Here is a 24,089-nt window from a genome sequence, read left to right as displayed (position 1 = left end):
AGACTTGACCTTGGCTTTGAGGCGTCTCTGACTATAACAGCTGTTGTCAGATCAGCTGTGCTCTCCTCTGATGTGTCCGCCGGCCGGCTGAAGAGAAACTATAAAATGTGACGAGAGCTTCTGTCGTCACGTCTGGATCTCACGAGACTCGTCTCTTAAATCTGGAGAGATACCAGAGACCTACTTCTCTGTGATTTTGTACTCTCCATGGTACATGGTATAGTTTATGTGGGACATAGTATATGTGGGACATTAAGTTGTCATGGTGACGCCTAAATGTGGACCACAAATTCCCTCCATGAATAAACTGATTAGATTTTGAGGCACTTTGCTCCATAAATTTGCATACAAACAAGGAGAAGTGATTTTCTTAACAGAGCAATAATGCCTTACTGCTGTTTATAAAACAGTTGCATTACATGAAATTTCCATTATTATTATCATCTTTTATGCTAATTAATATCTTTCTTGGCTCAAATAATTACCTCTTAGCACAACTGGTTATACTGTATTTATTATGTAAAGCAAGGCATAGCAAATGCTTTATAATTTAGTTCTTACTCTTAGTTTTTTGCATGAATAAAATAAATATATAACGTGTTAATTAGTGAGCTTTAGAGATGCTTGTACATGGATTTGGCCAGGCTGACTGTTTTTCTCTGCTTCCCGTCTCGGTGCTAAGCTAAGCTAATCGGCTGCTTTCTGGAGTATCTTTTCAACTCTTTTTGGACATTCGGTATGAAAGCAAATAAGCATATTCCCAAAAATGTCAAACAACTCTTTTAACAAACAGATTCCCCCTTTTGTTTTAAAGTAGCTTGAAGATTTTTTTAATTGTTATCCCACATTCAGGGATCAACTGTAATGATTATTTTCAGTTGCCCCGTTGGACATGTGGCTCAGAAATCTACGTGTTCAAAGTCATTTTTTCTTGTTCCTTCACAAATTGTTGGTGGTTATCTATTAACAACAAACGAAACGGCTCTTGTTATGACACTCCAGTGACGTTTTTCAGAAACTTCACCTGCCTCTCAATAACAACCCAGTTTTATCTGTCTGCGCTGAAACTTTTGCAAAAAATCATCAGTAAAAAGTTCCAAGAAAATAGCCCAAAAAATGGCCAACTAAAAGAAAAGTAAAAAAAAAACAAAAGGAGACAAGAAAATGACCTTAAGAAAGTATGAAAAATATTTTTTGTGTGTGTCATAATTTTAAATAAATAATTATAATAATTATAAATACAGTTTCCTGGACTTTATTTTTCTTTTTTTTTTGGATAATAATCTTCTCACAGCTTTTTTTTGCTAATTTGCTTATTGCCTCAAAAGAAATCAAACAAATTTCAGGTACCATTGGTTTCAATGATTGTGAAAGGCATCTGAACGCAGCACAACAAAACTGATATTGATCCAGGTCCTAAAAGGTTAAAAGGTTTGGATATTTTGTTGATTTAAAAACAAAAACTGAAAGAACATAACAGAAGTGTTTTCTACTTCTCATTCATTTTCTCTCAATCGTCCTTTAATTTATGGCGTCTTTGACCTCACGGCTTCTTCTCGAGGTGGCTGAGTGAGGACAAAGCCTTTTTGAGTGAAGCTGAACACTGAGGATCACAGGGTGGAGGTGGACGGAGCAGCTAAGACCGGCTCTGTGTGGGGCTGCCACGTTAACATCAACAATGACGGTGTCAGAGTGAAACAAAGAGGTGGGGATTTAGAGATGACCGCACAGGAAGACAAGCGCATGCAGAGGGGAGAGTGTGGGAGACGGCCGAGTGTGTTTGTGACTGTGAGTGAGAGACAGATTCCTATAAAGAGATGTGAGATTAGACACAGACGCAGAGTCTCACCTCAACTCAAGAGCTTGTGAATCAAACTAGATCTGCTTTTAATGAAACCACTAAATCCTCCTCTCCCTGTGTGTGTGTGTGTGTGTGTGTGTGTGTGTGTGTGTGTGTGTGTGTTTGTCTGTGTCCGATGTGGTATTACAGTGCTATTGTGGGCTCGGTCTCACCCTATCACAGGCTAAGAAGCTTTACGGTTGATGCTGCACAGTGTCCATTGTAGCTTTCTTCAGGTCAAGCACACAATATCCACATGCACACACACATGCGTGCACACACGCACACGTGCACACTCACATGGATTAGTAGTGTGTGGGAGGCCGAAGGGACCTTCCTAAAGCTGCTGGATCTTTGCCAACCAAAAGCTCCTGACAATAGAAGAGTGACTCTCACAAAAACGTTCAACACGCACACAAATTATCCATATCTGAGTGAAAGTAATTTCTCTGTGACATGCTTCACTGAGCGGTTTATCTCCCAGGTGCTCTGCAGGTAGTTTAATGGTGACGAGCACATCCAGTTGACAGCTTTACTACCGCCGAAGGACAAGGAAAAGTTGCATTTTGGATCAGTTTCATGATTTCTCTTTTAATTACTGTAAACGACAGTGTGAGAAAAGAGAAATATGGAACTTGTCTTCAGGACAGCTTCCTCTAAATGTTATTATTTAATGTTAACATCCAACAAATGAATCCCTGCAACAGCAAGAAGGGGATATTTGTTGTGTTTTTAGTGGGGAATCATAGCTGTGTCCCAATTCCATATTCATACTAACTGGTTTCAAGTATGTAGTGTGTCTAAGTTTAATTTATTATTTATTTTTGAGTGTGGCGTTGAGGACATTTTGCCACGTGACACAGTGCAGACCTTTTAGAGTTGAATGTCTTAAAATGAAATCAAATTTTATATAATTCAAAATGTAAATAAGTAGTGGGCAGTTGGGAAGTTTTAGGAACATATCATCAAAAAATTTTAGGTTTCCTAATTTGACATCCATTGTCAAATAATTTCCTTTTGCTACAAAACAGTTCATTACATTTATGATACACTATGCAGGATTTTCTTAAAAACAAAGACAATGTATAGACTCAGACAGAAGTAAGCCACAAAATCCCTGCATAGTATAACTGCATTTATCACAATATGGCAAATTTATGCAGGGTCATATAAAAAAAATCTTACTGATATTCAAAGCAATAAAATATCTTCTTCTGTTTTTATGAGACCATGATAGGACATCAAATGTATGAATGTATGAAAGGTAAAAATAAGCTTAAAAAAATATTATTTTTTTCATTCTTATAGCAGCAAGCATTGAATATTTAATTTGGACCACAAAAAGTTGTATAATGATAAAATTTTCTGCTAAAAGTCATTAAATGTTAACACTGTATTGTGCAAATGATACTGATGTAATACCACTGACACTAGTGTTAATGCGTAGCATGGATTTGGGACGAGGCACATGTTTCCCTCTGGAGGAGAATGGATTGTACAATGGTCCACGTCATTAAAACAGGATCCATCCATTCCCTCATCACACGGTGGACCAGAGCCAATCAGAGATTCCGACTGTGAGGTCATGTTACCTCTGACCTTTGATGAGGTCGCCAGCTTGTTGTTGATGTGGCCACGGGAGGGGGGGCGGTCGCGTTTTATGTCCTGGCATGACTCAAACACAATCATACGACACAGAGCCAGGCTGTCTGAGGGAGAGAGGGCAGAGCGCAGGGTGGGTTTGCAGGAGGCCCGAGAGCTGGTGGACGCTCAGGAGACACAGCGTGACAGACAGACACAACACATGTAGACAGGCAGAAACACAGAGGGGTGTGCACACATAACATATGGATATTCCCACAAATACTGCAACCATGCAAGCAGACATATGCACAAATTAACTTGCAGCAAAGGTGGGCAGACGACACAAATCAGGAATGGAAAAAGTACACATCTATATGCAACATGTTCAGGGCCAAAACCACATGCAAAATGCAGGAGGGAGTGTGACATCCATGTAGCACAATGAAAAGATATGGAGGTAGTTGGAGGGTTATTGAATGGGTAAAGACCCTGGTTTGCATTACATCTTCCACTGGCAGTTGACTTTAACTGATTATGATATTTAAGCATCTCAATGATCTTACCCAAACCTTATATAAGTTTTAAACTTAACAATTTAACAACACGGTTGTTGCTATGGATGGATATTATGGGTAAAATAAATAAACAATAAATTAAAACAAACCAACAAAAAAAGGCAATTTACACTGAAAAACAATTTTGGGGTGTTGCAGGTGGTTTTAATATATTTGTTATGGAGATCAAAATAGTCTGCAGGTGAAAAACTTTAGCTAGACACCAGTGAAGCAGCTGGTGAGCAATAACATTTTATTTCACTGCAATGAATTCCAGTTGTGAGCTAGCCTGGAAAGCAGGTGAATCTGTGATGTTTTATTTGCTCTGGCAGATGCACCTGGTCAAACTCCTGTCCAGACCGTGGATGTATAAAGAGACCTGGATACTGCATTGGAGGCGGGACCCCGTTCATTCCTATGAGATTTGCTCATGAAGCCAAACTGGTTCAACTGCCTTGTATAAAATTACCTGGATAATCGGCACTGCTCCGTACGGTATGGCTCATAGCGCAGGCATACGACACACTCAGTTAACTTTGAGGGGAATGAAATTATTTAATTGTGTGTCTCCTCTAGACTTTCAAAATGTTTTCGGACCAAATGATCAAATCCTGAAAGTGAAATAAGTTGTTCTGAAGGGTTCGCGACACTCAAAAAAATGTGTCCACTGATTTGCAGATGTCTCTTTCACAATGTAAGTCTATGGGAAAAAGTCTTTTGGGCCCATTACGTGACTATTTAGTTCTACAGTTTGGCCACATCGGTACTGACCTTAAAGTGATAGGTCGGGATTTCTGAAGTGCCGCTGTATGAGATATTTATGTATATGTTTTGATGCAATTTGGTCTGGCAATGTCAAACTAGTCATAAACCAGTTTCTTGCAAAAAAATTTGTATCAATGTATGTATGCATTTTAAACTTCTTCATCGACCGTCTAAATGTTCCAAACAAAGTAGACTGCTCTGCCCACTCCTGACACACACAGAGTTGTATCACACATGTCTTACCTGAGAAGAAGTGAGCCTTGAAGCCTTTCTTGGAGACGGTGTTGTCAGACTTGAACTCAATCCTCATGTTATTATACTGAGAGGTGATGACCTCGGGGACCTCAGTGCCGCAGTATTTACCATGCAGCTTAGAGTCGGAGGAAAGGCCACTGCGTACCTCGACATAGTCGTATTTACACACCTAGACACACAAATAAGGCTCTTGTAATCATCACACATCAATAATGGCTACTATGCTGATTTCTCTATTATTAACACACACACACACACACACACACACACACACACACACACACACACACACACACACACACACACACACACACACACACACGACTCGCCTCATTCCCCTCCAGCTCGAAGGCCTCAAACTGCATGGAGATGCGGTACTGAGTGGGAGCGACCACCTGCCACACACAGTTCTTGTTGGGTGGATACTCTTTAGGCCAACCAGGAGTGCTGATGGTCCCGTTCAACTTCGAGAGGAGACCGCCGCATGCCGCTGAAACAATTCAGACACACACACACACCCAGGAAATGATATACTGTATGTGTTTACATGTATTACGGGCCACAAGGACAGAATTACACGGAAAAATGAGGAGTGTCTGAGCTGTTTTATTTGACATTGTGGTGAGAGTCGGACTACCCTGAGTGTGCCAAACCGCAGCTTACATTAGAAGGCGGTGGTGAATCTGGTCGATGTGTAAGTCAGATGTTTTTATTCAGGTTTCAAATTCACTGTTTTTTAAAAGTGTAAATCATTGTGTTTCAGGCTACAGCCAACTGTCAAATCCATATTTTTCCAAATATGTAAGACACACAAACATCATGATGTTTGTGTTTCAATACCAGGCTGGTATTCTGCAATGCTGAGATATTTTGTCTATGTAGTCCCACAGTTAGGCTTACAACAGTTTTTATAACATTACATGTTATCTTTGTGAGATAACAGTATAGCGAAAATATCGAGAGATTAATTATGTTTGGAACTTATATTATTTGAGGGGCGCATTGGTGAGGAGTTGGTTTCAATCTTGATTTTAATTTTGGTTAGAATGGGGGTCATAAATAGCAGGACTCACATGTATGTCAATGAACTGTGTAATTTGTTTTTCTGTCTTTCGTTTTGCAGTCTTTCTGTTTGTGAGTCAATAAAAGCAAAAAAAGCAGCTCAGATAACGTCACGTCATTATCAGAACAAAGCAAATAAACTTGCAGGCAAAATTAATACACAGTGATGTGGTCTTATTACCGTACATTAATACTCTTTGATAACTGTGGATAGATACCAATAGCTTCCCTGGAAAACAAAAGCTCTATCCTTTCCCTGTTTTGTTTGCGCAATGGTTGATGCACTCTCTTTGAGCTCTAAATCAAGCCTTCATTTTCCCAGAAGACGCGGTGGCAGACAGAATTGCTCAGTGAAAGTGAGGCTTGTAGGAAACCAATCCAAACACTGATGGTGTGATTATTCTGTAGCCATTACATTGTATAATCAACATTTACTTCATAATGATAAGTTAAAGCAAAAAGTTGTCTATTTCCCCTTTAAATCAACTGTCTACATGATTTTCCCACACATTAATTCAATAAGGATGCCAAAGTAACTATTGCTCTTCAAAGAAATACAGCAAAACCACAATTTGTATTGTATTTCTCTCAGCATAGCTTCTTCCCTCTGCCTGTGAAGTGGTTTCAGTTGTTTCAGTATGCGGGTCACTGCGGGTTGTTAATCTATTTCATGGGATTAAAGGACCTTCACAGCATTTGTGGCATTTGAGCAGCCGAGGCATGTGGCTTTGTGTCAGAAAGATGTTTTTTCCTGTTGATGGAGGCTGCTCGGATGTTTTTTTTTCTGCTGAGTTAGACTCATATCCTACAGAAACACGCAACGGCTAACAAAAGGAATGCACATACAAACATGAACTCAGCACACACGCACACACACACACACACACACACACACACACACACACACACACACACACACACACACACACACACACACAGTTACATTACACACACACACACACACACACACACACACCACACACACACACAGTTACCTTCACAGCTCTTCTTGTCGGGAGCCAGTTCGTAGCCTGGGTCACAGGCACACTTGAAGCTGCCGAGAGTGTTTACACACCTCTGTTCACATCCACCATTGTCTGGCTTGGCACACTCATCCTCCTCTGAAAAACACACACGTCAGCGCACATTTATTTTCACACACACAAAGAATGCTTTGGTTAAAAAGCTACGTGAGAAAAAAAACAATCAACTGACACACACACCTTTGAAAAAGTTTGCAGCAAAGCCGGCCTTGTTTACCGTCCCGTCTGAGACAAACTTCATCCACAGCGTGTGTGAAGTGGAGCGCACATCCTCAGGTTTGTCGTAGCCGCAGAATCGACCAATCAGAGGGCTTGTCTCCAGAGGGCCGTCTCGGACCTCCAGGTAGTCGTAAGCACAGCTGTCGTGCCTCTCAATCTACGAAAACATTCACACAAAAACGCTGTGAATATACACATCCGTCCTGTGAGCTGCAACAATCTCAGCAAAACCTGTGACAGAAAACGTCATCTTTTTACAAGTCGGATTTTATTTGTGTAGTTTTAGTCAAAAAAAGTGACTGGAGCAGGGCTGTGTATCGGTGCTCAATACTTTTATGGTATTGACCGAAATAATTCATTACCAAGTAGTATAGAAACTTCCCCAGTCAAACAATATCTGCACTGAATCCTTTTTGTGCCCGGGATCTGATTCAGGACCGTCCCGTCTCCCCGCTTGATCAGCGAACATCTGTTGCTGAGAAGTCACACTCCTCCTGGTGAAGGGTCAGATCCACGTCTGCCCAGTTCACATGAGCTAAAACAGCAGCGGCGGCTAACATCAGACACAGAGCCATTAAATGCTCCCAACACACTCACATGTAGAGTTGCAGCTGTATACCAGTGCCACTGTCCTATGAAGATTAACAGTTATCATATTGTGAAAATTTGCTTATGCACAGTATTGAAAAAAAAATGCATCTGACGGAGAATCTCAGTCTTATTTTAGTTATTTTCAGAAGGAAGGCTTTTTACACATACTTACATTTAAAAAAAAGATTTCAAATTTCAATCAAAGTAATAAAACAATTGTTCAACAAAACAAAAAACCTCCGTGTCTGTAACTGACAGTAACAATAATTCTGTAATACAGTGATACCATCCAACTGCCATATTTTCTGAGATGGTTATCGTACCGTGAAAATCTCATAACATTGCAACCCTAGTCACATGACATCAAAATGACTCAACTCTCGTTTAACCCGGTAATAACTGTTAACTAATATTAGCCATGCGATGCTAACAGTTAGCCCTCTCGCTGTGTTTGGGGGCAGACTCTCACAACTGTCCCAGGGCGGAGCTCACACTCCTGCAGCAGCAGCTACAGCCCGTACAGTCTGCGGCATGGTTAGGCGCTGTGTTTTGATGGAGCTGGCAGTTCAGCGTTGCCACCAAACCGTATAAAAGATTGGCTTTACTACATGCCACTTTATTCACATTATGGGTATTGAATGAGGTACTCTGTTTAAGAGCAAAGGTATGATGATTTTTTTAAACAATACCCTGCCCTGAACTGGAGTGATTTTTAATGAGGTTCATCTTTGCCTCTGTGTAACGGTGAACTTTGACCTTAGAAGAGTGAAGTGAGTTTGGGGACCGATTGAGTCATTTAGCACACTGACATTTTTACAGCACAAAACTAATCCTCTACTGCACGGTGTCTCTGCATCAGCACATACACACCCACACACACGCACCACTAACATTATTAACTTCTTAGCAGCTATACGAGCGTGAAATTTGACCCAGACATTCCTGAACACACACAAACAGAGGGGGAGGAAGAGAGAGAGAAACACACACACACACACACACCCACGCACACATTCACACACACACACACGTGTGACTCACCTCAAAGGCCTGGAAGCTGAGCCCGACGTTGTATCCCTCAGACACAGTGATCCTCCACACACACTCTTTGGATGGTCTGTAGTCATCAGGATAGTTGGGAGACTGAATCTGTCCCGAGTCTTTGGTGATTTCTCCTCCACAGATCGCTGTACAGGACAGACAGATGGACAGAGACACAGACAGGACAGATCAGCATTAACTGCACTGACCAAAAACCCCTGAAACACGTCTGTGTATACAAGAATCACGCAAGAAAACATCTCCCAAGAGTTACAGTCACTCCTCAAATTTGAGACCAGCCTTTGCCTCATCATGTGCAGTGGATTTACAATCATATATTTATGTATTTATTTGAATATTTGTTTCCTAAGGTAAAGGAGTCACCTTCATAAATGGCAGCAAAGCCTTTTCCCACCCAGTTGCTGCTGCTGCGGAACTCAATCCACATCCTGCTGTCAGTGGAGATCAACACGTCGGGAACTTTATCCCCACAAAACCTGCCTGTTAAAAACACACAAAAAACAAACTCTGTGAGAAACATAGTTTGTGTCATAGCTTATGAATGTGATGTGAAATATCTAAGAAAAACACACTAACAATACTGCGTAATCTGTATTTTTGATTGATTTGTTTGCTGAAATGCAAAGAAATGTCATCTGGTAAAACATTGGATTGGCCAATCGATTTTTTGATACAGTGCTAAAGTCAGTCTGAACATGGTCTTAAATTGACAGAAATCTCAGTCATTGACGGTGTTTTCAGCATAATAAAAAAAGCTAATAAAGTAACAAATGTCCCAACAGTTAATCAAAGGAATGAGTCACTCAGAAACAACATGACTTGTGTATAATACCAGGAGGCTGTCTGTAGTTCCAGAAAAAGTTTTCTATTGAAAGGCACTGATGAGAACAGAGTGCATGAAGGGATTTGTGTCTGCATGTCGTAGGTAGTTTGTCCATTCAGGCAAATGCATACAAACATGCATAGCTAATTCCTTCAAAGGGGGATAATCCAGCAATGCTTTGTTTAGCAATAATTTAGCGAAAATAGTTGTGCTTGGATTTTCCTGAGCTTGCAAATGGAGGTACGACTCATGAATTATGCACAGTAATATTAATTTAAAAAAAACTGTTTTAGAAACTTTCTTGCTACCTTATGTTTGTTCTCTGTTGAAGTTTGTTTGCATTGATTTTTTTATCTGGTGCTTTACTCTCCTTAAAGATAAACTATGCAGGATTTTCCTTAAAAATGTATAGATGTATAGATATATGTATAGATTCGTATGGAAGCAATCCTTCTCAATCGCTGCTTATGACCCGCTAAAAGTGTGTGGTGTGATGTATTTTTCTGCAGAGACTCTGCCCTCTGTCTGTATTTTCTTTTTCTCCCCTTATTTTCTGTGTTTGGGATGTTTATTGGTTTGTACCCCACAATGCTCAGGTTAGGCCAGGACTTTGTAAAATGGTAGCAAGCAGGTACCAGACTGAAATCAGCATGCATCCGACAGACACTGCCCCAAAAACATGAAAATTTAGCAAGAAAACACTAAACAAGAGTGAATTTCACTTTAGCTTGTGAGCATGTTTACAAACAGTAAGTGACAATCCTGCGCAGTACACCTTTAATGCCATTCAATATAAAGCTTTTTCTGGAACCACAGACAGTTTAGAGAGGTGAGTACTATATGCAATGTATATTGTTTCTTGGTGACCTACTATTCCTTTAAAGGGTAACCTGTCCCTTGATCTTACCGAGCAACGGAGCTTTCCTCCAGTATCCATCCCGAACCTCGATGTAGTCGTACCAGCATAGACTGCTTTTATACAGATCCATGGTGGTAAAGTTAAGAACAATCTGGAGGAGCAAAAGTAAAGATTTAAAGTATTTAATCCAGCAGGTTTGCAACTCAGAGAACCGACAAGGCGAGGCAGAAAAGAGGAGGAGGGTGGTACCTGTAGTGTGAGGACATGATCAATATAAAGTCAGCAGTATCTTAGTGTTAGTGCATGCACATTCACTGCACTGCAGGATGCTACTCTGCTTGTGTGTGTGTGTGTGTACCTTTTCTCCAGGTGTAACAGATATTCTCCAGACACAGTGTGTGTACGAGGGGTATCCATTGGGGTAACCAGGAGACGAGAAGTTGCCTGTTGAATCTTGGAGCGTCTCTCCGCATGCTGCAACACACACGCACACACGCACACACGCACACACACACACACATACACACACACACACACACACAGACACAGACACAGACACAGACACACACAGATGGAGTTACATTTTTGTGGTGAGTCCTGCTGTTCTGTGTAATCCTTTCAGCTGTGTACCAATACTTATGGTACATTGCTGAAGAACACGTGGCCCTCATATCTATTTTTCTTCTTAATCTTTTACTGCCAATTTACCAAAATAAACATACTACAGACGATTCTGTCAAAACAATTACCTCATTCTTTAATATCCGATCTGTCCAGATGGAAACGTGTATTTCTAATTCGTAAAAACAGTGAAGGAATTAAAACTACCCTCCCAAACAAACTCATGTTTCGTGTTGTTTTTGGCTAGTTTTGCATGTCGGAGGCAGTATGTGTGTCTGTATTCATGTGTGTATCAGTATACATGTCAGGCTTGACCGCAGTCATTAAGCGTCATCACCATTTAGCAGAATTAAACATTCCCCTGTAGTAAAGTCATTTACTGTAAGTGAATGAGACTGACAGACTTTAAATTTATAACGATGAAGACAACAAAGCTGTTACAGCTGGATGCAAATTTGTGGAAAAATTATCAAGCAACATTTTTCTCCTCATCCTTCATTCTGAGTTTTACGCCGTCGCTCCCTCTCAAAAGGAGGTTAGCCAAATGTGCCCCTCCTATCCCATCATGCATGCTGTTTTCCTCCCACAATGCCCTGGGGCTCTGTTCATCTGTCAGTGAATATGGTATCACTCAAATATGACCTTATAAGGTTGAAATTATATCTATTTCCAGCTGGGACACGCAAACAGTCTTGTTCTTGCTCCAGTATCAAAATGGATTTTAATAGAATAACATATATCCTGAAATGTATTTGGAGTTTTTGATAATAATGAATAAAATAAATGCAATACTTCCTTTTCGTTAGATAAATTGGATTTTCAGAGAACAGAATGAATACAGACACAAAACCACAATGAAACAGAGACTTGTGGTGAATTTCACAGACCAGAATGGTGACAAATATAATTTGATCCGTTTGTCTAAGATCATGTGTTGACCTAAAGTGTGAACTCCTCTTGGGGATGTGAGTGCGTGGGCCAAAAAGGGATGGCAGCATTTGCAATCGTAAACCATTGCGACATTACCCCACAGCTTGGCGTGAGAGCAGATCCAGATCACATGAGAGACAGTGTAACAGGGTCCAGAGGGACGCCCCGAGCAGCAGGGGTGTACACAAGAACTGACGCAAAGAGTGCGTGTGATGTGTGTGAGACCCAAAAACAGAGAGGGAAGCGTCACACGGAAAAACAAAGTACTCAGCTTCACCTCTGTGCCTCGGAGAATGGATGGGCGGAGATATTTTACGCCAGAGATACGAGCGGATAAACAGGGGTCATCTTTTGTTTTCTGGCTATAACGACAATACACACACGCGCGCACACACATGCACACACACACACATGCACACACACACTGTGGTCTCATAGTAAATATATCAGTACCTGGACATCTATACAGCTTTCTTGCCTGTGCAATGTCTCCTTTACTGAGCCTGGTGCGCTGGCCAATAGCAGGCCGGACCCCGTTTTCATCTCTGGATGGAAGGATGGTGTCGAGGAACATCCCCCTGAAGTGAGGAAAAGAGAGATTTAACCCTTTGAAACCTGGATCGACATGAGTTTTCTTGTGCTGCATTCGGATGCCTTTCAATAGGACCTGAGCAAACTGGCTTTCTTTATTTTGAAAACGGCAATGAGCAACTTTGCAAGAAATGTCCCGCAAACTGCATGAAATTTGTAAAAGGTGACAAGAAAAAATACCTGAAAAAAAAGAAAAGAAAGAGAGAGAAAGAAAGAGACAAAATATTAGATTATAATTATTATTATCATGTTATTGGAATTGTGCTGTAGAATTTTGCAATTTTTTTCTGTAGAGCTTTGTTTCAGGTCATTTACTTGTTTGTTTTTGTTCTTCACTTCTCTTCTTTTAGCAAGTTTACAGGTGATTTTCTTTTAACTTGAACTCATTTCTTGCCGAAGCTTCTTGTAAAATTACTCATTACCTTCTTATGTTATTATCAGGCCAGTTTGGTAAGGGGTCAAAGGGTTAACACACATGATGCTCTGATTTCGAGGACATCAAATAAGAGATTTCAACACATACATACATATATCTTCAAAAAATATAAATATAATCGCCCTGCTAGTGGTTTTAGTGTTCTTCTAATGTGTGAGTTGAGCTGAGTGGGGAATAGGAGGGGTCATGAGAGTAGGTATTGCAGAGATTAAAAAGCATGTTCACATGAAAAGCATGTAAACTGAACCCATGGCAGCTCTTACTGAGAAAATAACTTTTGATTTCAGTAGAAAACATGGGTTTTCATGATGCTGAAAAGTTAGGATTAGTTTAGTGCTGAAAAGTGATTATTTCCAATTTCTCCCAAAGTGAACGTGCTTGAACTGTAAACATCCACAAAAGCACAAGTGACTAGAACTCTGTGGCACAGAAACGTGTTCATTTAGACATCAGGTTTTGAGTTGATGTAACAAACTTCTTAGCAATCAGTTGCTTATTTACACATCCAGTAGTTATGGAGAGACATTATCATTCATTTTAAGTTGTGTTTCTGTCTAATATTCACTCTCTGTTAGCTCTGTTTGCTGTCTCTGCCAACTCCTGTGGGAAATATCTCTCTATTGTTGTGGTAAATGCTCCACTGTGTTCAGCAGCTGTCTCTGTCTTCTGTTTGGTGCTGAGAAGGTGAAGCACATTGGGGTTTTTAGAGCTTTTTCACAAGAAAAAAGCTGCCTGCTGGGGTCGAAAACAACACTGTGAGAGTGGTAAGAGTGAACCAAAACAAAGTTGGGGGATAGACAGCTAAACAATGAACTGAAGCTCATTAAAAAGCTCCTTTAAGCAGCAGGAAGCTGTAGAGTCAGGTGTTATTCAGGGTTTATCATTTCAAGTGGTCCATTTCAAACTGCTTTGTCATTGTTATACAAAAAATCACTTATAGCCACTTTAAATAAAAGAGGATAAAAAAACAACCTTGTTTTTGAGCAGGTCAGAAAAGAAAGAATAGTTAGCATGGGGTCAAAAAAAGATATTGGTTTGTTTTAACATTTAAACACTGCTAACTTAGTTAAGACCTTAGCATCTGTAGAATCCCCTGTATTACAGTCACAGTACAAATGCTGATATATAGTGTGTTTTTAACATAATAAAACATTCTGTATGGCCTAAAATGTGGAATGTCGACCCCTAAGTATTAGCAAGTCACACTAGCATGTGAATCTGCTCGCGTGCAAAATGAAAGTTTGCGAGCAGACCAACAGGACCAACAGAAATCCACCAGTGCTCCCTGAGGTGAAGCAGGTGTGGAAGGAGGTAGCGTTGAGCGTGTCTTCATTTTCTTACATCCCTAGAACAGCCACACAATGCCGAAAGTGATATAATGTCAGGAGATGCAGAAAACTTCAAGTGCATACACACTGTAAACCTGCGTATGTAGGTGCATCACACCATCTAAATAATGCTCCCTTTAATGATGGTCAGTGGCACAATTGCTTTTTTTTCTGCCTAACATTAGGTCAACAATGTGCCTGACTAAACATCAGTTTAGGACCTACACGCGCAGCTGCGCAGAGATGGGTCCAAGTACATTTGCTACTTGCACAACATGGGTGTTTATTGTAAAAACTGCTGCAACAGTCGGAAACTAGCAATGATAGTTGTACTTTGTTGTGCACCACTTTGCACAGGGTGTAAGACAGAACCCTTTATGTTAAAGTGTTTGTAGGTTGTGATTCACTATGTGCCAAGGAAAAGGAACATTTGTAGTCTCTCTGTACAAATTTCTAACATGCGGCACAGAGTCATTACTTGCCCTGGGCAATTAGTATCAGCTCCACCCCACAGAACTACATTCAAGCATTCAAAAATAAAATCAGGGTCAGTATTTCATAAGATTACAGAGCAGACTTTAAACTGAAGAAAAATCTGTTTTGGCAGATGGTGTATCTGATCTGTTTTGTAAATTCAAGTCAAAGATGAGATTGTGCTGCTGGTTACCGTGAGAAGGTGTTCCTGGCGTAGTGCATGATGCTATCAAAATCATATGGCTCCCCGAGAGAGTTCACCTCCCCTGGCTCCATCTTGAGGAAGTTATACTCCTGGCCTGGACCCACACAGGCAAATACACACACACATTTGCACACACACAAGGACAGCTGTGTTAGAAAGTTTTGGTTTTAATACAACAAACAAACAAACAGAGTGTAACCACCATCACAAATATGCTCTTCATAATACATTCCTTACACAACACTGAACTAATAACACATAATTTAATGATTTAGCCTGCAAAGATCGAGACATTTTCTCAATAATGAAGAGCTCTGATATGTTTCTAAATAAAAACTTAGGGTCAGCTCTGATTCACTGTGGTGTCATCTGATTTTACACCTGTCACATTGCGCTGTGGTGCAGAGGAGTGTGTGGGAGGAAAAGAGGCAGTCTGGGGGGTCAAGTTGACTTCACAGTCATTAAAAGCCTCATTCACACTCACACAGGGACCAGAGAGGAGGGGGAATTTTAAAAGCACGCACGCACACACACACACACACACACACACTCTGTAAAATCTGACAAGCTGATCTTACTTAATATTGGAAACCAAATAAATTATAACTGTTAATATTAATTTATATTTACAGTATATCTGATTGTTAAGTTCTCGAAATGTATCTGTATTTACTTAAGTATGTTTAGTTGTTGCAACTTGAAAAATGTGAAATTACTTTGTTCTTTCTAAATGTTTGCAACTTAAGTAAACCAAGTTAGTCTGATTTAACATGATCATACAAAGAGGATGTATTCTGTTTTGTTAACATGTTTGTTCTGTTTTGTTAACATGTTTGTTCTGTTTTGTTAACATGTTTGAGAAAACACATTTTCTAGAACATTTTCTTCTTCTTCAAGTTTGCAACCAGCAGAATACATAGCACAGAAAACTTAGTTTACTGTAGTTGCTAAAACATAGAAAGATTAATTCAATTAAACTTTTCATGTTTAAGTTGCAACAACTTTTATAAATTATAAATCTGATTAAGTTTTTCAAGGCAATCGGTTTTCTAAATATTTTAAAGTTTTACAGTTTTCAAGTAAAACTTGTCAGATTTTGCAGTGCACGTTGTCCATAAAGATCCTCACTCGCTGAAACGACCCTCAATGATTGTATCAGTGACCAAAGTGCATCTTGGGGACTGAGTCTCACCTGGTTGGATGTTATCACGGATGATGGTCACGTGATCGTCACGATCAGGCCGCGTGTGCTCGTGCCAGAAGCCGATGACATGGCCTAGTTCATGCACCACGATGCCAAACTTGTCACAGTTCTTCCCTATGGAGATAGCCTGAGGCCCGTTGCCACGACGACCCACATAGGAACAACACCTAATAAGGATTAGTAGGAAGTTGATAGCAGGGAGATAGGCGGACAATATTTACCACACATTTGGCAGTGGAGAAAATAAAGCATCAGCAATGTTGCATGAACACACACACACACAAACACACACACACACACACAAACACACACTCTTTCTCTCTCTCACACACACACACACTTACACACAGAATCTTATCAGGATTTCCTGCCTTGTACTACGTCCACCAGAGGGAAAGCGTCAGGGTTTATTTACATACAGCGCTGCAGTTTCATAACCCAATGAGAATAAGCTGTGAGAATCCACATATTGCTGCTTACACACACGCACACAAAGCACACACACTCATTCTTTTTTTTCTGGTTAGCCGAGACGTCCGTGCCAGGCTAACAAATCTGATTAAAGTTACCCAGCGAGCTGATTGCAGGGTAAGGATCAGGAGTCACTGGAGTAGATAGAGTCTTTTCTTCTAGCGTTTGCAGCTCTAGTATCAGCACTTCACCCACAACAGGTGCCACACACATACTGTGGTTTCATTATAAAACATGACTTATTTTTTTGCATTCCTCTTTGTCTATGTCCCCGTTTGTCACACATCCAAGCAGCAGGGTATTTATACATCAGATTAAAGTGTCTAATCTCTGATGCAGCCAGCCAATCACAGAGCATAAGACAACTGGCATCATCTGTTAACACGCAGATCTTTCACACATCTAAATGGCAGATAAAAAAATCAGATACATTTCAAAATGACCTTATTTAGAACTTGTGTCTTGTATAACGATCATTCTTCAACTAAAAGATTGAAGCATGAACGTCTAAAAAAGTATTCTTTGCTTTATCAAATCGGGAATATTAAGGAAAACATACAGTGCACGGTTTGTTGGTTCTGAAAAAAAATCTCTGTAATGGTGCAACAATTTTATCATTCAAGATCTTCATCAGGCATCAGATACTATCTTCAGAGCAAAGAAACAGCACGCAGATTATTACAGACTATTCTTTGTCTTGCTTGTTCAGTCCACAGAAAAATGTTTTATTACAAATCAATTTTCTCCATTAAAAAGGTAAGTAAACAAGACTACAAATGACACTTAACAGTTGTCAAGACTTGGTGCAATGGACACATTTTAGTAAGTACTAAAACACTATAAAGATTTGATACCAATCTTGTTAACTTATAGTCAAGATATCAAATGTGCCTGAATGCTGCTGAATGCAAAAATACATTTGATAAAAATGTTGCAATCATAACACATGACTTGACATTCACTTCACAGTGATATAAAAAAAGATAGTACTGGGTTTGTTGGTGGTTGATAAATGACTTTCATTCAACAATTATTCAAATTGCTGTTGGTTGATTTTCTGTTGATCAGCTAATCAATTTAGCATTATCATACATACACACTGCTAGATATATGAGCTCAGCATCAGCAGTGCAATCGGTGCATGCCTAATAGTCACATCACATGACAAGTGAGGCAAATAAACTCAACACGTCATGCTACAACTTTTCTTTTCTTGTCTTGCTTGGTACAAAAGGAAAATCTGCACAGTTCTCATTTTCAGTGACTAATGTTGCTGACCAAGCCTTCTCCTATGAGACAGGTTATGTGTGTATGTGACGTAGTCAAACTGCTTTTGTTATGGGAAGTGAGATTCCTGTGTGTGTGTGTCAGTGACCAAGCCGGCAAGTGCCACAGTGAAGCATAAGCTGTATGTGCACATCCAGTATAATGACTGTAAAAAGGGGTTGTGTTTTGTGTTTGCTGCACAGAAAGAATAAAGCACCTGTTTATTGCAACTTTATCCCCACATCTCCCAACCATTCTTCCATGCAGAGTTGCTGGACTGTAAAAGCTAATAACCAGCTATGAGCCTGGCTAAAGCTAAATGAGTTCGCCTAAAGAAACCAGAGGTTTCCCAGTTACGACTTGGAACTACAAGTTAAGACTAACATTAATCTACAAGGGAAGTCTGTCTGATGAACCACAAAGCACACCCTGAGCGAGGGGCAGGATGAGAGCAAAATAAGAAAGCTATCAAAGTCATCTGGTGGAAATTCCAACTTGTTTTTTCATATTGACATATATTTTGCAGAAAAAAAAATGACAATGTCACTTTTTGCCAATATCTTGCAGCCCTAATCCTACATGTCCTACTCTTTCAACCATCCGCACAACAGCAGCCTAGAGAGTTAAACTCAACAAACGTCGTGATTTCAACAGACACTTTACAACTCACAACCAGTCGTTGAAGTGCGACCACTGTACAAACACACTATGACCCCACGTTGCTGCCACTCAACAGAACAATGCACTTCTGCAGCGTATGAACAAAAAAACTGCACAAACATACAAAACTTGGAGTGAGCAGCGTGATTGGTGGGATGGGGAAACAGGAGCAGGACAGGAAGGAAAGTGAAGCCATTGTTGAGTGACCGCATCGTCTCTCGCTGTGACAAGGTCACTACTGAGCTCAAGGAACTAACTTGCACACACACACACACACACACACACACACACACACACACACACACACACACACACACACACACAGAGAGAGAGAGATTCACCAAACTCACCCGCAGGGTCTGTAGGTGAACACAATGTAGCTTTCCTCGTCTGTCTTCTCAATGAAAGTTACGCACGTCTGTTTTTCCCAGTGACGCATGGCCTGCTTAAACATGGCCCGCTGACTACCTGAAACACACACAATTCACATCCTACTTTTACACAATCACACGCTGGCGTGTATCTCACTCTTCAGCTGTACAGGCAGCAGTCCAGTAGAGTTGCCTACCAGTGAAGTTCCCTCCTATGACGTAGGGAATGACTCCGCCAGGCCATATCCTCTCAGCTCGGGACGTGGCCGCTCGAGGGATACGGCTCTTCATGACGTTACCAGTCTTTCCACCTTTCCCAGTTTGGCTTCTAGGATTGGCAGCTCCTTTGCTGGAGTTCTTTGGGAGGTAGTCTATCCGAGAAGGGGAGAGAAATGCAGTCAAATCCACCTTTACCACAAGTTTTTCTCATGTATGTTCAAACAGAATGTATTACTGGTCTATTTATATGAATATCAGGTCATTAATGTGCTCTGAGAGATTATTGGATCACACTATTTCTTATTATATGTGACCTTTCAGAGTTTGTTCTCAGATCAGAGGGTAATTAAACTCAGGCAGATATAGCTGTGGCTGTGCAATATACGGCTTTATTAAACATTTAATTTCAAGAAGTTTATAATGTTTACTGAATAAGTTGTGCTATAAAAGGTAAGTCGTACATTCTCAATCTGACTGTGCTTCAGTAGAGTCCAAGTCGTGATACAAAATTTGCTCATTTAAGAAGAGCATAAAGAAGGAAAGCAGTGTTGAACTGTCAAAGCTCTAGCAACAAATGGAGTATTAGGACAACCTTATTATCAAACTGCATTTGTTCCAATAGCATTATTATGGATATAAAATGTCATCACTTCATCATTATATCCAATTAACACATTCAGTATTTATGTAAAATTTTGTCATAATCAGCAAAATAATTCTTATTTATCAGCCAAAGTTATGGCCAAAAACAAGTTTTGTGAGGTCACAGTGACCTTTGACCACTAAAATCGAATCAGTTCATTGATGAGTCAAAGTGGACGTTTGTGCCAAATTTGAAGAAATTCCCTTCAGGTATATTTTCCGATTGAACTAGATGGACTGACGGACAGACAACCCTAAAAAATAACACCTCTGGTCACGTCTATTGTGGGCACAGAGGCATAAAAAATCACGGCCTAGGAACTGGCCACGGAGCTCCACAACTGGTTTCCAGGCTTTGGGACACTTCCCCCTTTTGTCTCAACCCAGTACTCTCAGTCAGATGTTCTCCCAGGTACAGACATTTGTCAGTGATGGATTTAACGTGAAACTGTAGACTGTGCTACAGATGTAACTCGGTCAGTACCCTTAAAAGTACTTAGTTTGGTACCCAACCCTCGTAGTCAGACAACTAAAGAGTCTCAAACAGCCTCTGCAACAAACCTGGTGGCTAAATTTGAATGCTGATATTTCATCTATAAAATGTGCAATTATACATTCAAAAATAATTAAATATTTAATTACAGCAGAAACACAAGAGAGGAAACAACTTTTTGCACAGTACTTTTCCAAGCAAATCATTTAGTTCCTTTCATCTCACTGACATGAAACTCAATTTGCAGACACTTGAAACATGCTTGAGATTATCGTCTATCACAGTGAACATTTCAACAAATTTTTTCAAAGCTTGCATGTTTACAAGCAGAGATCAAAAATCTTATTGGTAGAGAATTTAAAATTGCTCAGACAAGCAGGTTTTAGAAATCTAATCAAAGCCTCCAATCTCTGCAGAAAAGGTGTTTTCATATTGTACATGAAATAAATGGAAACCTGTGGATTCCCAAACGATCCAGGATGTTACTGTGATATTTTTGCATAAAGGTAAAGAATACAGGATTTGTAATTTATTGGTTAAAATATAGTAATAAAGTGTAGAGTCCTCACCGAAGCCAAACCTGCGTATTCTCTCCAGCAGTAGATATAAAGATCCTCTCTTTTTAGAAATGTCATGTTCCTCCAGGCCACCTGACACACACAAGAGCCAAAAATCAAAGCACAAACAATGCAAAATAAATGCTGATATCCTCAAGTGGCCTCTGTCTGCTTCCTTCCCATTCAAACTGCTTTACTCTGCAGTCGATAGGTAATCAGAGCGAGGGTTTCAGAGGAAACATGAGAGAGAGCAGAACATGATGATTACTGAGTGAGAGTGAGATGTGGAGTCCACTCACCAGACGTGTGGCCCTGCCGGGAGTGTGTGTGCATGTGTGTGTGCTGTGTGAGGTCTATCGTCCTGTCGATCTGGAACATGCGCAGGTCCTCTTCGTCTAAAGCGATGTCGCCCCAGAATGCAGCTGGAAGTTAAGGGATAAACCTCTGTTATAATCACTATCAACTGCATAATCAAATACATATGATCACATATGATTACTATAGTTTGTCATTATTAAAATCAAAATGGAATATTCTTCTTCATAAGATAAGTCACTGGAAATAGGTTGGTATTTTTCAACCTGGCCCCTATTTTCCCATGTTCCTGCATCTAAGTGACAAATTGGAACATTTTTCTGGATTGGTCCAATATTGAGAGAGACCGCTGCAGCCAACAGCCACAAAACAGGATGCAATGTAACCACCTGGAGATTATTATGCACCTTTTTTTTTGTTTGTAAATTCACAACTTATATTTTCTTTTATACAGATTATTGGTATGTCTCACACCGTGACATAAGAGACTAAAACTAAAAACGTCTGTTTTGTTTGGGTCCAAGTTTTAGAGGAAGACAAAAAGAAATGACTCAGTGTATATCTGAATGCATAAAGTGACAGAGCAGTAGCTCCTCGCTCATATCTGTACAATGGCTATTGCCCAGGACAAACTACACGCATGAGCAGCGTGTGACGGTAACCTTGTCGAAATGCTGCGTCTTGCACACTTGTGGTGTTCATACTGGCAGCGTTGTTTCTGCATCGCTGCTAAAGAGCTGCCTGCTGCAATGAGTATGTGTTTCCAGTAAGCACATATTCCACTCATTTATGAACTACTGCATGGTCAACAACACGGTACTGCAAATATTTCACAATAAAATGCCCTGTGTCAACAACTGAAAGGATTCCCCCTATAGAAACATTGTCAGAGGGCTTTTATTTTTAAAACAGAAACAGAAATGGTTGAGTAAAACAGATACATTTGTATTTTCTCATGTATGTGACAGAGAAAATGAAACTGTAGTTAAATGTGGTATAATGTCAATATAATTATCATTTTCACTGTCTATTTCTGATGACAACTGCACACGTCACACGGAAAAAAATGGCAAGACTCAGTTTCACTTGCTGAGAGGAAGCTGAGAAGCGCCGCTCACACCGGCAGTGTGGCTGCTCTAACTTGGTCCAGTGAAGCAACTGTATGGGAACAAATTGGACTGTGGTTGTGCTATGGCAGCTTTCAGGTATGAATGTGAGTATAACTGTGTCAGTGTGAACCGGAGCATGTGAGTGGAGCAGAGGAAAGCTCGAACGGAAGGATTTTGGATGGGGTGCAAAGCGGATTTTTTAAAAAAAAGTCTCTGACTCCATCCTGCTCCAGTTTTGCTCTGATACTACTCACACCATGAGTTCTTGGATTATAGGGTATTATTATTTTATTTATCTTTTTATATATTCATTGTTCATTTTGTAGGAAGGTCTGAGACTCATGAGTCACATAAGCGAGAGAGAAAGAGAGAACTGACAGAGAAATGATTTTGTTGTTTAAACCTGTTGGATAAACTTGACCAGAACAAAGTCTGATCCAGTTAAAGACTTTTAGAGCTTTCACAGAATTTATTTTAGTTCAAGCAGAAAAAGTCTGACACACTCTGACCTGCAGTGATGATCTCTCAGAGCCTTTGATTCAGCTAATACAAGGTGCACTTCTCCACTGAGCAGAAGGTAACAGTAGCTGTCACATAAGCACAATCCTCGTACAAATCAAGTGCCAGGAAGAAACTCAGGTCTTTCTTTATCTGCAGAGGGCAAGTCATCACATAAGTCAAATTCGCTGGTTGTTGATTCTCCACAACAGATGTTTCATTGCACAGTCATCATAGTTTTACTCACTCCAATTACAGACACGATATAACACTTAAATACCTATGAACTTGTGTTTGATATCAGCTGCCCAGATAGCCCCTCCCACACACACACACACACACCAGCTCGAAGAGGTGGTGATATCAGTGGTCTGATATCAGGCCATGTGTAAGTTTTTTGGAAAATCCAACAACTGTCCCGTCCCTCCCTAACCACTCAGACCTCTCCAGCCTCTCCTCTGCAACCTCACATCCTCTCTCTTTCCATGGAATCCAGTGAAAGGTTTCAGTATGCCTCATGAGCACTGTTAAAAGGATACACATGTGTCCATTTATACACTGAAACAGTTACCAGTCACTTTAATCATTCCTTTCCCTTTGCTATTGAAACTTTCCCAGTCAAATGATGCCTGCTTTCAATCCTTTTGGCACCCAGATCAAGAAAAAAGAGACGATTTGTATTTTTTGTTCGTAGCCAATCACAAGTGTTAATGTGTCATGCGACTGGCCCACCACCACAGCAGCTTAAGTCCAGGCATTGTACCTGACGGAGTTGGCAGTTTAGTATGTGTGCCGAGATGCTCTGCTACAGTTTCATGACAGCATCCCTCCACATACAGTCACTTGCGTTTACCAACACACACGGTCTCTCTCACACACACACACACACACACATACAGATTAGTTATTGATAATAAACTTGCCCTGAGTCTGTTGGCATTTTACGTAACTGAATGCTTACTTTTACATGAAGATTGTTAAATTAAGTAGGAAAAAAGGTATCAAATGAAGGAATCTATGGAGTATCAGTATCACTTGAAGG

General features: G+C 40.3%; 1 protein-coding gene across 1 annotated transcript in view; it reads right to left on the bottom strand.

The window, feature by feature from the left end:
* Window positions 1–24,089, bottom strand: part of tll1 (tolloid-like 1) — a 57,535-nt gene that overhangs the window by 14,745 nt on the left and 18,701 nt on the right. The window contains exons 2-17 of the mRNA XM_042485480.1: window positions 21,425–21,547; window positions 21,138–21,218; window positions 19,412–19,585; window positions 19,194–19,311; window positions 16,435–16,613; window positions 15,231–15,336; window positions 12,662–12,786; window positions 11,016–11,131; window positions 10,706–10,808; window positions 9,339–9,455; window positions 8,955–9,100; window positions 7,284–7,479; window positions 7,056–7,181; window positions 5,328–5,488; window positions 4,987–5,167; window positions 3,433–3,549 (exon numbers count right to left, since the gene is read on the bottom strand). Of these exons, the coding sequence (XP_042341414.1) occupies window positions 3,433–3,549; window positions 4,987–5,167; window positions 5,328–5,488; window positions 7,056–7,181; window positions 7,284–7,479; window positions 8,955–9,100; window positions 9,339–9,455; window positions 10,706–10,808; window positions 11,016–11,131; window positions 12,662–12,786; window positions 15,231–15,336; window positions 16,435–16,613; window positions 19,194–19,311; window positions 19,412–19,585; window positions 21,138–21,218; window positions 21,425–21,547 (2,169 nt within the window). The remainder of the gene's footprint in view (window positions 1–3,432; window positions 3,550–4,986; window positions 5,168–5,327; window positions 5,489–7,055; window positions 7,182–7,283; window positions 7,480–8,954; window positions 9,101–9,338; window positions 9,456–10,705; window positions 10,809–11,015; window positions 11,132–12,661; window positions 12,787–15,230; window positions 15,337–16,434; window positions 16,614–19,193; window positions 19,312–19,411; window positions 19,586–21,137; window positions 21,219–21,424; window positions 21,548–24,089) is intronic.

This window comes from Plectropomus leopardus, chromosome 4 (assembly GCF_008729295.1).
Source record: "Plectropomus leopardus isolate mb chromosome 4, YSFRI_Pleo_2.0, whole genome shotgun sequence".
NCBI lineage: Eukaryota > Metazoa > Chordata > Actinopteri > Perciformes > Serranidae > Plectropomus > Plectropomus leopardus.
Note: the sequence above shows the minus strand (reverse complement) of the source record. Positions and strands in the feature narration are given on the sequence as shown.